Source organism: Panthera tigris, chromosome A2 (assembly GCF_018350195.1).
Source record: "Panthera tigris isolate Pti1 chromosome A2, P.tigris_Pti1_mat1.1, whole genome shotgun sequence".
Classification (NCBI taxonomy): Eukaryota; Metazoa; Chordata; class Mammalia; order Carnivora; family Felidae; genus Panthera; species Panthera tigris.
In genome coordinates, this window is record NC_056661.1 from 53,982,697 (window position 1) to 53,998,934 (window position 16,238).

The following is a 16,238-nucleotide window of genomic DNA, read 5'->3' on the forward strand; positions in this document are numbered from 1 at the left end:
TCCACTGGATCTCTCTCCCAGGGCCAGAAGCCCCACACTATTGTCTCGGTTCTTTGAGGTAAGCTCCTGGATGACCCTTCTTCAAAGCAGTTCAGAGGCTTAGGCAGGAGGTGCAGAGACCAGAGGCTTCCAGGTGTGGGCCATGGAGCCCCTCCTTAGCATCTGAACACTGATCTGTACCTGCTTGGAGGGTTCCTGATGAGATTCTCTGAGCCCAGAGCCAAGAGGCTGGGGGTTCAGATGCTCTGGGGACTGGGGCCGCTTCCCTGGGACACATGCTAGGAAGCAGTGCGCCCAGGACCCTATTTGCTACCTCAGTTGTCCCATCTGGAAAGTGGGCGGGAGCATCTCCTTCCTGGGGAGAGGAGCCTCAGGCAGGGACTCAGTGCCTCACCCTGACCCCTCACAGCCCTGATACAAGACAGAGGCTCCAGCAGCCAGGTCTGAGAGGGTCTCAGAACCTCGACACCCTCTCCCACCCCAGTGTAGCTCACCTGGCTGAGCATCACTGCCCCAGCCAAAGCCTCATTTGGTCATCCCTGGTAAGGCTAGGATGGCCTTAGAAGCTTTGGGGGCAATGGCAGAAGGCCACCCTGCAAGTGAACACACGGCAGAAACCAACCAGGCGCAAGGTATGTGGCATTTCCATTTGTACTTCTCCCCGTCCGCCAACTCTCCCCACCACGCCCACCCTGGTGTAATTGATTCAATCCAGCCATCCCACAGCACCAGGGAGGGCCTGGATCCTGGCCAGCGGAGAATCAGCCTGTAGAGCTCACGGGACCAGCATAAGCAACAGGACCTGGGAGCGTGTGGCTCCTGAGACCAGCTCACCTTCTCTGCTCAGGGACAGCCATGGCATCACCTGCTCCAGGGTCCCCAGCACCCATGGGGAGACCAAGCCAGGGGCCTTTCAGCCCACCTCCTGATCTCGGGAAGGAAGGAGAACATGGGCGCCAAGCCAGAGGGGCTTAGATTCAAGGTCCCAGTCTGGTATTTCCTGGCCTCAGGGACAACTGCCCTGAGCCCGCAGCGTTGTTGAAAATGTTACAGGTAAAATTTCAAACTAGCCAGTACTGACACGGTGTGTAGAAAGGAGCCCTCCTACTGCAGGTGGGAGTTAAAACTGGCTCAGGCTTTCTGGAGGCAGTTGAGTCAAAGATGTAAAAATGTGGCCACGCTTTCACCCCAATATGCCATTTCTAGGAGTTCGTCTCCAGGGAATAATCAAGGACGCACGCCATGCCCTGTCTATATCAGAACACAAAAAAGAAATGGGAAGTGATCGGTACATCCAACAACAGGGGATTGCTTAAATGTGCTGTTATGTGATGAGCCCAGCACAGCTGTTAAATCTGGTGCCAGGAAGAAAATTTAATGATGTGGAAATGTTCTCAACATATTAAAAAAAAAAAAAAAAAAGTAATGAAACAGGCAGAGGGCATTCCACCCAGGCCTAACTTACCATGGGATTCGGTGAGGCCTCACACCGTGACTGGTTGGAGACACAGGCATGCTGCTGGGTGCACCAGAAACAAGGCCACTGTGCTGACAGGCAGCTGGTGCAGCTGGGAGACAAGGAGCGTTTCAGACACTCAGATCCCCACCCCTCATTTCACCCCTGCCCCCAGGAACTGGGACCTAAGAGGCAGATCCCGGCCCTGGGGAGAAAGGTCTTCCTTCACCACCATCATCATCAGAGGGTGGGGCACTTTGAAGATACTGAGCTCCCTGCTACGAGAGGCATGCAAGGAGGATATAGACCTAAAGCAGGGCCTTTAGGAGACTAAATTAAGGGTAATCAAAGCACTTCTCTCTGCCCCTGCAGCTTGAATGCCCACAGAAGCCAGGTTAGGGCGATAAGAGTTTGCTGCACATAAATGAGCCAGAAAATGAACAAGCGAGGGCCTATCTGCCTCTAGCACACCACTGTTTTTCTTCCAAGGGCCTTCCTGAGAGCAGAGACCCTTCCCTGTTCCTCCTCCCACCACCCAGAGGCAAGCACCCTGACCCACTCACGCTGTGTGTGGATACACTTGTCCAATGCGGCTGCAGTTGTAGATGGTGAAATTGGCCCTGACGATATTCCGCCCGTTGACCCTCACAGACATCTCAACAATCACGTGATCTAGAATGGACCAGGGGAACCAGGGAGAGAAGGACAAAAGGGAGTCTCCCCTGACCTCGGAGGCTGTGATATCAGGACCCCCATGCCTGACATTCCATTACACCCCTTCAGGGCTGTACTCACAGCCCAGTGAGTGCAGTGCTTACCCTGGTGGGGCGGGAAGGGCGGGAACTGGTCCCTTGGCAGGAGGTTGCAATAGGCGATCTGGTGGCCAAAGGCAGGGCCCGGGACCCGGGCCACAGTGCGGATGTTGTTCCCATAGTCACAGGCCATCTCCATGCCGCTGAGGCTGGGCAGGCTGCCCGAGATCTGCAGGATCATGCCCTGGGGGCCAGGGACCCTCAGCTTGGAGAGTGGGGAGCAGGCCTTTCCCCTCGGGGCCCAGCCCCCACTCTAGCAACCCTGGGAGAAGGGTGACAGGTGGCCAGGACTCCAGGCCAGAGGGCTATATCCTACATGGGGCTCACTAGGCCTCAGTTTCCTCATCTGCAAAATGAAAATGACCATCTTACGGTAGTCAAGGAGACTTTGAGTCATCTGGTCCCTGGGACTTCTCTGACCTCATCTCCTAATATTCTCTCAAATCTACCAATCTGTTCTCACCTCAGGGCCTCTGCACTGGCAGTTCCCTTGGCCCAGAACACTCTTCCCAGATACCCACCTAACTCACCTACTTCATATCTTTGCTCAAATGTAACATCTGCACCATGGGCCTAGCTCCAGCCTCATCTAAAATGTCGATACTCCGCCACTCATTCCCCACCCCTCTCTCTCTTCTGCGCCCTCTTCCCCACAGTACTTTTCACCATCTTGCCATCCTATCTTGTGCGTTCTCTCGCTCCACAAGCATGTCAGCTGCTCAAGGACCAGGGCTTTTTCTGTCTTGTTCATTGCTGTGTCCCCAGAGTCTAGAACTGCTGTTAGCACATAGTAGGTGCTCAATGATCTATGTGATGAACGAATAAATGAATGGATGGATGGACAAACCTGTGCCTGGTCTGCTTGTGGACATAAAACATGTGAAGGGCTCTGTGATACATAATCACGCGGAGTGGGTGCAGAGGAGTCCCAGACCCCATCTGGCCCATTAGAACCACCATCTCCCCCCTGTTGATAGGTGAGGATAGCCAGCCATAGGGAGGTCACTGAGGGCAGGGCTGAGTGGGGCCCAGGCCTGCCTGTCCCTCAGCCCTCCCCAGACTGCCTGCTATGGGTGGGGAGGGGGCTGTGGCAGCTCCAGGCCTTCCTGAGCTCAGGCGAGGCAGGGAGTCCCTGCCTCCACACTGCAGATTCATCTGATCTGTTTCTGAGCACAAGAAATAGCAGCCTGGCACTTGGTGGTCCCTCTGACCCCTACCTGTACCGGGCCCGGGAAGAGGCAGGGGGTTGGGCACTGACTCTCCTTGTATCCCCCAACTTGCTCCCTCCCTCTTGAGACTCTGGAGCCTGCCTCTGTTGAGTTCAAATCCCAGCTCTGCTCCTCCCTAGCTGTATGACCATGAGCAAGTCACCTTACCTCTCGGTGCCTCAATTTCCTCCTCTGAAAAACGGGGATGTTAAGAGCATCCACTTCATAGAGTTGTATGAGGACCAACACAGGTGGACATCACGCACGCGGCGAGTGTGGGCACTCAGTAAGTGCTCAGTAAAGCCCAGTCATTCTCATTCCTTGCCTCCAGGTCCCAGGGGCACTGGGGGCAGGAGTCTCTACCTCTCAGGGGTTGGGGGCCAGGTGAAGGGCAGCTCCCCACCCTGTGTCCCCTCCCCAACCCGAGCTGAGTCCCAGCTCCCCCGGGACTCACTGGATACTCCTGGTGCACGTCGATCTCTGCAGGCAGGACAGTCATGGCGGGACAGCGGCTGGGGCCCTCGCTGGCACTGGTCCAGAAATGCTGCTGGCTGTAGTTGGCGCAGTCCTGCTGCAGGGTACACCTGGTGCGGCATGGCACAGGTCAGGACCCCGGCGGGCCCCTGGCCCCACTGCAGCTGCCCACACCCAGCCTCTGCCCCCGGGAGCCTCACCGTGTCTCCAGGGCACACCAGCCACAGTAGGCGTCGGCCGCACCCACGCAGTCCCCGCAGGTGGCGTGCACAGCACAGGCGGCGACTCTCACCCTGGCCATCTAGAGGCAGAGGGGAGGGCCCAGCTCAGCGGGGCTGCTGGCCTCTGCCCGGGGAATCGGCAGTGGCGAGGGCCACGAGAGGCCGGGGAAATTGAGGCTCGATGCTTCAACAGGGGAAATTAGGGGAAACAGGGCTTCCCTGCAAAGGTGATGTGTACACGGGGAAGGCGTGGGAAGGGAAGGTGCCCCCGGTGGGAGGCAGAGAGGAAGAAAGCCCACGTGTCCTGGGACCCCGTCAGGCCAGGGCTCTGGCCTTACCTGATGGGACGTCATCAGATAAAGGTAACCAGGGTCTGCTGGGTCGAACTGCATGATGTGGTGCACAGGCTCCCCGTAGGCCACCGTCACCACCCGCCTGCTCACCACCTGCATGCTCTCGTTCAGGTTGATCTGTGGGGGTGGGGTGTGGCCATCAGGGTGATGGGGCACTGGGAGGGTGCCCACGGCAGGGGATATGCCCCTGGAGGTGGGGACCTGACTCAGGCTTGGGGTCTCAGCCTCATCTTCTTGCAGACCTTCTAGGACTGGTAGGAAATCACAGACATATAAGGGGGGCGGTGGCTTTGGCCTCTCCACCTTTGCCTCTGGTATGGCCCCACCAGGAACTCCCTCCCTGACTGATCTTCTCCATCACATCCCGCCCTCGGAATACATGCAGACCTTACACTTTATAAAAGATTCTCTGGGCAGCTGTCTGGCATCATGCCTAAGAGCAGGGATGTGTGTTTGAATTCCAGCTTTGACATTTACGTGCTGTACAAACGTACAGGTTGTCACTTCCCCTCTGGGAGCCTCGGCTTCCTGACCTACTAGGACTAATGACGGCACCCGCCCCTCGGGACGGTGGTAAGCACAGATGGAGAAGATGCCTGCGAAGTGCTGATGGGGCCACACTTCTCATGCCTCCCCTCTTGTGCCCATTTCACAGATGAGGAGATGGAGGCCCAGAGAGGCTACAGACTTGGTGAGAGTCATAAAATGAAGACACTTCAGGGTCACAGTGCAAGCCCAGGCCTATCTGACCCCACAGTCCAAGGATGAGGCTAGAGGGTGGGGTCCAAGGTCCTGGCAGGAGGAAGACCAGGACCAGCTGAGGCCTGGAAGCTTCTCTGGCTCTGAGAGACCCTCTGCATGTCCTCCTGAGGACAGACAATGTCCACAAGAGCCCCATCAAACTTTGTTCTTTTTCAGCTGGCCCCTCACACTTCCAACACATTGCTTTGTCTAAGGCCCTGCCAGGCCCTGACTTGGGACCAGTAGTTTAGATGCCTCCCTGGGCCTCCTACTGCCTGGCCTTCTCTGTAGGCTCCAAACCTTTGGTAGCTCCCGCCTGCTTATGGAATAAACTTGTTCTGGTATTCAAGGCCCCGACAACCAACCCCAATTTACTCCGCCAGGCTCATTTCTACCCATTCAACCCAACACAAGCATTCCAGCCTGTAGGCCTTTATCCACGCTGTGCTCCCTGCTGGAGTATTTCTCTTCCTCTACTTTCAGCCAGGATCTGTCCCCCCAGGGCCTCTTCTGGAAGAGTTTCTCAAATGCCCTCCACACACCAAATTAAAATTACTCTCTTCCCAGGCTCCCACAGGCTCTGTTCCAGCCCAAGACATCACCTGTCCCAGGTGACCTCTGGGTAGGGTCTGCCCAGGCAGCCTGGCCCCTGCTCAGTCTCCGACCTGCTCCTGCCCTTGCCCCAGGCACCCGGCAGGCACTTGGTTTATTTCCACTCCTTCAAACGTCTTTTGAGCACCTACTGTGCTCCAGAGCCTGGGCTAGATGCTATGATCTAAGCCCCGAGCAGGGAAGGGCTGGTGGGAGAAGGTGGTGCCCAGCGCAGGGTGGTGGGTAAAGAGGCCTGGGTCAAGGGGTCATGTGGGTTCCTGGTCAGCTGGCCCAGGGGCAGCTGTGTGACTTCGGGGCAGTCGTTTCCCCTCTTGGAGGTTTAGCGTCCTCACCTGGGAAATGGGGATCCTGGCACTACCTGCTTCACAGGGGACAGCAGACTCTGACCACAGTCTGGGATGGTCCGACTCATTTCCCTCATGACAGATGAGGAAACTGAGGCTCAGGGTGAGAAGCAGCCACCCTCAGGTCACACAGCTGGGACCAGCAGAACCAGGATCCAAATCCAAGTATCTGACTCCAAAACATGAGTCTCACTGTCTAAGGACACTCACTGGGACTTCAAAGGCTGAGAAGGATGCCCACCCCACCCCATTCCCTCCCTGCTCCCACACCTGCACCTTTCACCACTGCTAGCGGGCCAGCTAAGGTCCCGGGGCCAGGCAGCCAGGGCTCCAATCCCCAGCCTACCCCTTGGCCCGTGGCGTCCGCCTGGGCAGCTGAGGGAATTGAGTTATCAGATCTGAGTCAATTAGGCCAGGGCCTGGCACACACTGGAGCTGTGCCAGGCAGCTGACTTTCCCAATAGGCAGAGGGTGGGAGGTGGCTGGGAGGAAGTCGGCCCAGGCCCTGGAAAGCCCTTCCTACCCCATGGTGGGGAAAGCAGGTGCCTCTCATCCTTTCCAGCTCCAGGAGTGTTGGGGCCAGGCATCATCACCTCCAGAAACCAGTCATCTTGGTCGGGGAGATCTTCCGAGGGCAGCCAGCCAGGTGGGGGAGGGAATGGCAATGAGAGCCCCCACTTGCCAGGCTGTGGCCTTCACCCGTCAAAGCCTAACAGCAGTCTCAAAAGCCAGGGAAACTGAGGCCCAGAGAGAGAAAGTGCATTGCCCAAGGTCAAGTAGCCAGCAAGCGGCAGAGCCTAGAGACTTGAACTCAGATCCCTCTGCTTCAAAGCCCAAGTCCTAGAGACCAGAGGGAAGGGCCCTCTCTCAGGTCTGGTTTCCTTCTTCTGCAGGACAAGGCAATTTGTTATGAGCAAGAGTAGAAGAAACAGATGTGAAAAATGCTTTGTAAACTGTAAGGTGCCAGGCAAACCAGAGAAAATGAAGGCCAGTATTAGACCTGTAGTGTCCACCTGTGCAGCCTACCCAGGCTCCCCCTCCCCCCACACCCTCCACCTCCCTCAGACTCCCCGGCCCTGACCCCCCAGCCCTACCTTGAGCAGCCGCCCACTGACTGTGCCCAGGAAGACCACTGTGTAGTTGCTGACACTGGCCACGGCCACAGAGGAGAGGCCCGGGGCTCGGAACACAGGCGTGGCCTTCAAGGGCTGCAGGATGGACAGTGGGTGCTGCAGGTGCGCAGCCCCACAGTCCAGTTGCTCCGGCTGCAGCTGGAAGAGAAGCAGTATGTCACACCTTGGCTCTAGAAACTTCTTTGGCTCCATGCCCACACTGTATGTCAGACCTCAGCATCAGAGCTTTAAAATCACGCTGCCGTTTTACACGCCCTGCTCTGGGCTGGGGCCCAAGCATAAGCAGGACCCTATCCCTGATCGCAGACGGACCCCTGACCTCAGCTTCAGTCCCAGAGCTGCCCCGGAGACATGACATTTCAGGCAGTAAGAACCACATAGGAAAAGTTATGGGACGGAGGCAAGAAGAGCCGGCAATGGGGCAAGGTCAGGAGGCCGGGAAGGTGAGGACAGGGTGAGGCCTGCACACCCTCATGACCTTGGAGCTGCCCCTCCTGACGGGTCACAGCGGGCAGAGCAGAGGAGCCCACACCAGACCATCCTCTGCTTCAACTTACCTGCTGATACCCAAGAGGTATCCCTCCTGCCTTGGCTGCGTCTCGACAGCAACCAGGGGGGTTTCCTTCTCCCAGGTCCTCTGCTCTGACCCCGGCACCACCATCCAAGTTCCCAACAGCTCACCAGACCCCAGACTGAGCCCCTCCCCTCCTTCCCCAAGATACATCCCCCCACCTGCCCACATCACAGACGGGCAAACGAAGGCAAGGCGAGTCCAAAGGCACAGCCCTGCCATCTGCATCAGCCCGGTGCCACCCCAAGTGGCGACCCAGTCCCACCACACACTGGAGTGAGACCAACGCAGCTGGTGACCCCAGTCCCCAGCCACTCCCTGGACTCATTCCCACCTCCCCCCGTGTCTTGTTGCTTCTTCCAAAGGATCCTTGTGCAGTTTGCACAAAGATACAAAACAGGCCTCCAGGATGCACCTTTGAGAAGATAACTGCGCAAATCCACAAGGATGCAGACACAAGCATGGTTTAGAAGAGGAGGCGGGGGAACACAACCTCAGTGTCCAGCAGGATTGAGCATGAAAATAATGGCGCATGGTCCAGGAGGGCTGCCCCCACCCCTTGGTGACACCTCAGCTCTGTATGGATTATGACGGAAAGATAGCTGGCTGAGAAAAGTCACAGGATATCATAGGGACCATTTTGGTAAAGCTAGTGCATACACAATGAGGTAACGGTCACAACAGTAGACACATTAACAGGCTGTGTTTACTGAGAACTGAGATTGTACCAGGACTGTGCATCGACTCCCTAAATCCTGGCAGCCCTATGAGGTCCCATGTCACAGATGGGGAAACTGAGACTCACAGGGGAAGGGGCCTGCTCTGGATCAGTTGCAATGTCGTTCTTCTACGACGAAAAACTGGCAGCAGACTTGAGCCACACCTCGGCCCCCTGGAGGCTGGGATGTGGGCATCGGCGGGTCTGAGCAGGGATTCAGAAGGTCACCAGAATGTAGCATCAGAACTGGCTTTAGGGTGTAGCCTTAGAGTCATTTTGCTGTGGCTTAAAAAAAAATTTTTTTTAACGTTTATCCATTTTTGAGAGAGACAGAGACACAGCACAAACTGGGGAGGGGCAGTGAGAGGGAGACACAGAATGTGAAGCAGGCTCCAGGCTCTGAGCTGTCAGCACAGAGCCCAACGTGGGACTCAAATTTACAAACCATGAGATCATGACCTGAGCTGAAGTCGGACGTCAACCAACTGAGCCACCCAGGCACCCCCCAAAATTTTTTTTTCTTTTTTTTCTTTTTTTTTTTTTAACGTTTATTTATTATTGAGAGACAGAGAGAGACAGAGCATGAGCGGGGGAGGGGCAGAGAGCAAGGGAGACACAGAATCTGAAGCAGGCTCCAGGCTCTGAGCTGTCAGCACAGAGCCCAAGTGGGGCTCGAAACCACAAACCACGAGATCATGACATGAGTCGAAGCTGGATGCTTAACTGATTGAGCTACCCAGGCGTTCCTGTTGTGTGTGTTTTTTTTTTAATTTCTCATTTATGCTTTTTGTAAGCCTAAGCCACTGGTGATGTGCCCATATGGGTTTTGCTCTAAAGCTCAGCTAGTTTTCAAAAACAAACAATAAATATGAGGTGCGCCCGTCCTTGGGTGAATAAATACAATTTGGGGCCCCACAGGCTTCCAGGTGGGGCCTGTATCCCACAGCGTCCCTGGGGGGCCAGGCCCTGAGCCCAGAGGTGGGGGAGGGTGGAGCTGGGGCCACCCGGAGGCAGGACCCATGAGTGGGTGGTCTTCCCCAGGATGGCTGGAGGTGAGCAGGCAAGCCACCTCACTTCTTCGAGCCGCAGTTTATTCAACTATTAGGTAGGTACATCTCTTGCACCCTCCCTCACAAGAACAGGATGAGATCATTCACCATGAAGCGCCTGCACTGTGTGTAAATGCTCCAGAAGTATTGTCAGACACTGTTGCCATTTCAGATATGAGTGTCACTAAAATGATTATTATAAAGTGGAATTTGGAACAAATTGTGCCTACTTCAAAAGTTTTCCAGCTGGACTGCCCAGGAGCACCTTAAGTTAGCCCCTCTGGTCTGGACCCACTCTGGCCTCAACCTGTCCCCCTGAACAAGGGAGCCCTTTAAAAATGCAAAGAAATGGGTGCCTGGCTGGCTCAGTTGGTTAAGCATACGGCTTCGACTCAGGTCATGATCTCCTGGTTTGTGAGTTTGAGCCCCACATAGGGCTCTGTGTTGACGGTTCAGAGTCTGGATACTGCTTTGGACTCTGTGTCTCCCTCTCTCTCTGCCCCTCCCCCACTTGCACACTGTCTGTCTGTCTCTCTCTCTCTCTCTCTCTCTCTCTCTCTCTGTCAAAAATAAATAAACATTAAAAAAATGTAAAAATTTAAAAAAAATGCAAAGAGGTCTCTCCTGCTTGAAACTTCTGATGGTTTACACAACACTCAGAATAAACACTGGATCCTAATCCTCCCTTCAGGGGCTATGGGCCCATCTAAGCCCATCCCATACCTTCCTCACCCACACTCCTCCTCCACTCCAGCCACATGGGCCTCATTTCTGTTGCTCATACACTGGGCCCTGCCTCAGGGCCTTTGCCCTTGCTGTTCCCTCTGCCTGGGGTGTCATTCCCAGTGTCTGGGGTGTCACAGAGTTGGCTTCTTCTTGTCTTTCAGCTTCAGACCTACCCTGCCTGACTTTATTCTGTATGCCCGAGGTGGGGGTCAGCTGTGGAAAGAGGGTGCTGAACCACTTCCCCGGCTGCCTCTCCCAGGTCCTGGGCTCACCCCTCAGCAGTCCTGCAGCTGCAGGGAAGAGGTGAGGGGGGCACTGTCAGCAAGCAGGCGGGAGAGTGGGCACTTGGGCCCAAGGCCTGCCACGAGGGAAGCTTCTACTAGGGGTTACATAACTTTTCTTCACTGAATATGGATTACTTGCGTCATGAAATAATAAGCTGTTTTAAAATTAAAATTGTAAACCCTTGCCTGGGGGACATGATTTTCCTCCCTGAGCTCTGAGAGAGGGGGAGGGAAGGGAAGACCCGGGAGGCCCCAGATGACACCTCTGGGGTTTTCTGCCCTGGGCCTTGCAATGGGGGACCCCAGCCAGCCAAGAGAAGCCGGACAAGGCACCCAGATCACAGTGATTTGTGGGCTGGGCGGCAGAGTGGATGAGGCAGGAGCACGCTGGGAATCCAGCTCTCGCCTGCCCGCCCTGACGTTCACAAGCCATTAATTCTGTACCGAAGGAATTTTCTAAAAAGCCTTTCCTCCAACTTTTTTTTTTTCTTATCCTAAAAATAAAATCTAAAAAAAAATTTTTAAAGGAGAAGTAACCCCTGTCAGCTGCTCTGAATGATCTGTGCTCTGAGGGGGAAGCTGACTCCCCGACCGGCAGGAGAGATCACAAGGCTGCAAACTGGCTCAAAAGTGGAAGCTGGGAGACATGTCCACCAAGCAGGCGGGAAATGCCTCCCCTACTGGGGGAGTGGGCTGCAGGCTTGGGAAAGAGGAGACAGTGGCCTTGGGGACAGGACAGCCAGCCCAAGTGTGGCCTCAGCCGAACTCGGTCTCCAGGGGCAGTTAGCTCCACAGGCTCAAAATACCGCCCGGACCCTATGACAGACACTGTCTGAAATTCCTCCCCTAGCACCCGCCTTCTTTCAAGTCTCACTTTGCGTAGGTCTTTCAAAACACAAATGCCCCTGAGAGCAGGGGAGGGCCGGCCGATCACAGCAGTCCCCTCCAATCCAGTGGAGCCACCATTCCAGGCACAAAACTGGTTAATTCCTCTCCGGAATAAAACCCTTCTCCAGCTCCTGGCTGTCCTTAGGAGCAAGCCTGGCATTCAAGGCCTTTGGATCTGGTTCCAACCGCTTAAGCTTCAAGTCTTGCTCTTTTCCTCTGTCCCACCCTCTGCTCTGACCACACCAACCTCTGCAATTCCTCAAATGTGGCCACACCTTCCCACCAGGGCTCCTGATCCCTCATAATGTTATTCCCTCAGCAGCCAATGCCCTTCCCACACCTCTGAGCCCTCATACTTCCCCTGGCCCATCAGTCCCCCTTGTCTTGGCTCATGTTATTCCCTTTGTCAGACATGCCCAGGCAGCAAGTTTTTCACCAGCTTTCAAGATGTGCCTCAAAACACACACACACACACACACACACACACACACACACACACACACACACACACACACATATCCCCTCTTCTGTGATAGCACTGTTCTGGTCACCACTTTCATTTATCATGATAGCATAAACATGAGCTTCTCCAGGGTGGAGACTACACTCCAGGGTGAGTGTTTCCTAAAGAAAGGAGACTAATTTTGACTAAAGTGTGATTGACTGTATTCAGCTGCTGCTTTTCCAGAGATTGAGAGCAACACTGCCATGCTGGGTGCTGGAGAACGAGACCGACATATGGGCCAACCGTATGCCTAGTGTGTGTGTGGCAACACGGGAATCGGGTGTTCAGACCCAGGTGGCACCTGGCTGGTACTTTTAGTTCCTCTAAAAGCCTCAGTTTCTCCCTCTCTGAAATGGGATGAGCAATAGCTGACTGCTGGTCTCAGCTTTTTCCTGAGAGCAGGACACACCCTCCCTCTTCAGCTAGCTGCCTCCTGGGGCCAAAGCTCTGCTCTGCCCACTCTCCCATTAAAACTCTGACATATTGATTTCACTACCAACTGTAATTGTGTTGACTTTCTCTTCCCAGGAAGCCAGTGGGAGCACGAGCTTCAAGAGCCCAGTTTCTCAGGCCTCTGCATCCTGCCCACGGACCCCACCAAACCTCAGCCCCACCGCAGGTGGCTCCGAGGAGGATGAGGCGGCAATGGGGGGCCGGCGTGGCAGGCTGCAAGGCCCAGTGGTTCCGTCCTGGCGATAGACTACACCGGCTGTTGGGGCTTTGTGCTTGGGAATTGAGGGCACTTTTCCGCCTCAAGTTTTTGATGGTTATTGAATCGAGATCCCAGGAAAGTGAAGTTTAACTGTGAGGACCTGGAAGGGCGCAATGGCTTTCGGGTATTAAAAAATATACCTGGGCTGGGGCTGGACCAAACCCCCTTCTATTCACCCTCCACGGTGGCCAAAGGGAGCTTGTAAAACTGCAAAGCACTAAATGCAATGTGGGACCCTGGAAAAGAAAAAAAGAATATTCGTGGAGTAAAGTCTGGAGTTTAGTTGAGAGTAAAGTACTAAGTTGGTTTCTTAGTTTTGACAAATGTACCATGGGAATATAGAACCTCAGCAATGGGGAAAACGGGAAGGAGGGTACGCAGGAATTATCTGTCTTTGTACCTTTCCTATACATCTAAAGTTATTCCAAAATAAAAAGGTTATTTAAAAAAACAAACAAGCAGGGGCACCTGGGTGGTTCAGTTGGTTAAGTGTCCAATTTCAGCTCAGGTCATGATCTCAAGGTTCATGGGTTTGAGTCCCACGCTGGGCTCTGTGCTGACAGCTCGGAGCCTGGAGCCTGCTTCAGATTCTGTGTGTGTGTGTGTGTGTGTGTGTGTGTGTGTGTGTCCCTCTCCCGCTCTCATTCTCTCTCTCTCTCTCTCTCTCAAAAATAAATAAACATTAAAAATTTTTAAAAAGAAAAAACCAATCACAAACCAATTTGTGTCACCTCTGAAGCTCAACAGCCTTCCATGGATCCCTAGTGCCCTCAGTATAAACCCAAACTTTGCTCCTGGGCTCTCAAGACCCTGCTCCACCTGGCCTGCCCCCCTCCCACCCTGGGGCTCCTCTCAGTGCTGTTCCTTGCCAACTCTTCCTTCAGCTCGGATAGCCAAAGAGGATGAATTCTCCGTCAGGAGACTGCTGCAGAGACAAGGACTAGAGGAGACGGAGCAAGCAAGGATCAGGTAGGGTGGTGATGGGGGTCTGACAGGCAGCCTGCAGGGGGCCACAAAAGCCACTAAACTCTGCAGGATTGTTGTTTCACACAAAGCCCTGTTGAATAGCCCCTACCCCCACCCTTCTTCAGAAGCCCTGAGGATAAAGGGGGAAGCATTGTCAAGGTTCACCCATGGTACCCAGGTTGGGATTTGAAGCCACGCTTGTGACCCCAAACCCAAACTCCCCCTTCTAACTTTAGCCCCTGCAGTTTCTTGGAAACCACAGCTATTGGCTATGGCTCCAGATTCCACTAAGCCGACGCCTCCACTGACGATAAACTGAGTCATTGAAAGAGCCATGGGCCTACTGTGTGTCAGCCCAGGGAGGAAACAGGATGGACCTGGCTCTAACGGGCATCCGGCAATGACCCCACACCAAGGAGGAAGACGCCTCCTGCCTGGGAAGGAAATACCAGCACCTCCCAGTGGGTGATCAAGATGCTTATTTCCTGGAGGGGTGGGCGGGGACAAAATGTCCAACTGAGCCACAGAAAACAGTCAAGAGGCCTGGCTCCGAGCCAGAGGTGAAACCGAGGCATAGAGAGGGGCAGAGGCTTCCTCAGGACAACAGTGTGATAATTCCCTACCTGACGCCAGGCTGCCTGAATCAGGCAGGAAAAACCTAAGAAGTAGCAATGGACACAGCAGCTAGGGTAGACCCTTCCAGAGTTTCAGAGAGGAGCACCTCTGTACCCCTGACCCTTCTCTGGAGGAGGTGGGTCACCCGGCCCCAGGGCACTGAATTCATCAAGGCAAGCTGAGACCATCTGGAAGGGTCGTGTCAACCTGCCAGCCAGGCCATCCTTAGCACGATATGTCTGTCTAGCCACAACTGGCACCCTAGACTCTGCCACCAAGCTGGACACAGCCTGGAGGGACAGCCCCCAGGCTGAGATCAGGGGCCTGGCTGGATTGAAGATCTGCTGTGGGTAGGCCCCAAGCAGAGCTACCTCACAGGCACACTCTTGTTGTGTTCCCATTTTACAGACAGAGAAACTGAGGCTCCTGACGTACTAAGTCTTGTGGCTCATTACTCGCTCTGGGATGCCACATCCCGTCTGAGCCTCAGTCTCCGCATCTGTAAAGTGGCGACAATAACAGCACCCTCCATAGAGAGCTGCTGGAAAGAGCTCAGCTCACAGCAGCCCTTGAAACTGACAACCGCGGATACTCAGTAAACGTTCCCAATTAGCGGTGCAGGTCACACGGGAGCCTGGCAGGACAGACAGTTCCACCACTTCCCAAAGTCAAGCATCTACCCTCACCCACAGCGAGGATGGGTGCTGGGAGCTCGGCCGAGGCCTGCTCCGCTCAGGCCTGCCTGGGAACTACTACCACAGCCGCTGACTCAAGCAGCCATTGTTTTGTTAGCTGGACGTGGCCCCCCAGACACCCGGCTCCCCCTTCTTGAAGCTGTTTCTCATTCTGGCCCAGCCTGGCCCCATTTCCAGCCCTGCCCCCTTCCCCTCGCACCGCCCCCACCCCCGGGGGGTCCCAGAGGAACACAGTGTGGGATGGGCAGCCAGCGACTCTTCTCCTCTTCCCTGGGCAGGGAAGTCACTCCCTCTCGCCAGCTCTAATGGGGGGGGGGAAGGGGGGAGGAAGGCGGGCAGAGTGCTGCGGCTCCAGCCCCTCCTTTCCCTGGAACAGTTTCTGTCCCAGCCTCTTCCCCTGGAGGGGATGCCGGCCAGGAGAAGCTGAGAGCCGCAGCTGCCTCTCTTGGGCACATTTGGCCTCCTTCCTTCTGGGGCTAAGGGGCCCTGGAGAGTGGAACTCACACCCTGCTCCCTGTCCCCTGGGTGTTGGCCTCCATCCCAGAGGAGGGGACTGATTGTGGACATGGCTGAGGGGACAGGGCTGGCTTGAGGCCCTCAGCAAACATCTCTGGTCTGGGTCCCATGTTCTGGGGACATAGAGGGGACACACTGGTCCCTGTCTCCAGCTGCCCACATCCCAGTTCAGCGACCACCCCCAAGTCAGGAAGGGACAGCTTTAAGATAATCAAGATACAGTAGTATAAACAACACGACCATAATAAGCAGCTACGGTTTACTTTGTGCCCCTGCCTGTGCAGCCTCATTTAACCCTAATAAGTCGGTGCTACTTTATAGCAAAGGACACTGAGGCACAGAGCAGTGACTTGTCCAGGGTCACACAGCCAGAAGGGCCAGATGTGAGCCTCAAACCTAGGCAGGCTGGCTACAGAGTCCTCACCCTTAACCCCGGCCTCTCCACCCAACACTCTGCTGGGCATTGTCAACGGCTGCTGGGAGCCTGGCTGCCTGGAGCTGTAGAGGCCCTTGGTGGCAAGCTAGGGAAACCGAGGCCAATTAAGGAGATGGCTACCTCTGGAGACACAGATGTTGGACGGGCCCCGGGTGGGGCATGGGAGCAGAGGTGACCTCCAGAAGGCCATGCAGCTCCTTTCC

At 55.2% G+C, this 16,238-nt stretch overlaps 1 protein-coding gene across 2 annotated transcripts in view; it reads right to left on the minus strand.

Annotated features, from left to right (window-relative positions):
* PLXND1 (plexin D1) overlaps positions 1-16,238 on the minus strand; it is a 58,800-nt gene that overhangs the window by 31,915 nt on the left and 10,647 nt on the right. For both annotated transcript variants that reach the window (XM_042979548.1, XM_042979547.1), the window contains exons 2-8: positions 7,316-7,492; positions 4,510-4,641; positions 4,151-4,251; positions 3,931-4,060; positions 2,275-2,452; positions 2,020-2,128; positions 1,466-1,568 (exon numbers count right to left, since the gene is read on the minus strand). In XM_042979548.1, coding sequence (XP_042835482.1) covers positions 1,466-1,568; positions 2,020-2,128; positions 2,275-2,452; positions 3,931-4,060; positions 4,151-4,251; positions 4,510-4,641; positions 7,316-7,492 — 930 coding nt within the window. The remainder of the gene's footprint in view (positions 1-1,465; positions 1,569-2,019; positions 2,129-2,274; positions 2,453-3,930; positions 4,061-4,150; positions 4,252-4,509; positions 4,642-7,315; positions 7,493-16,238) is intronic.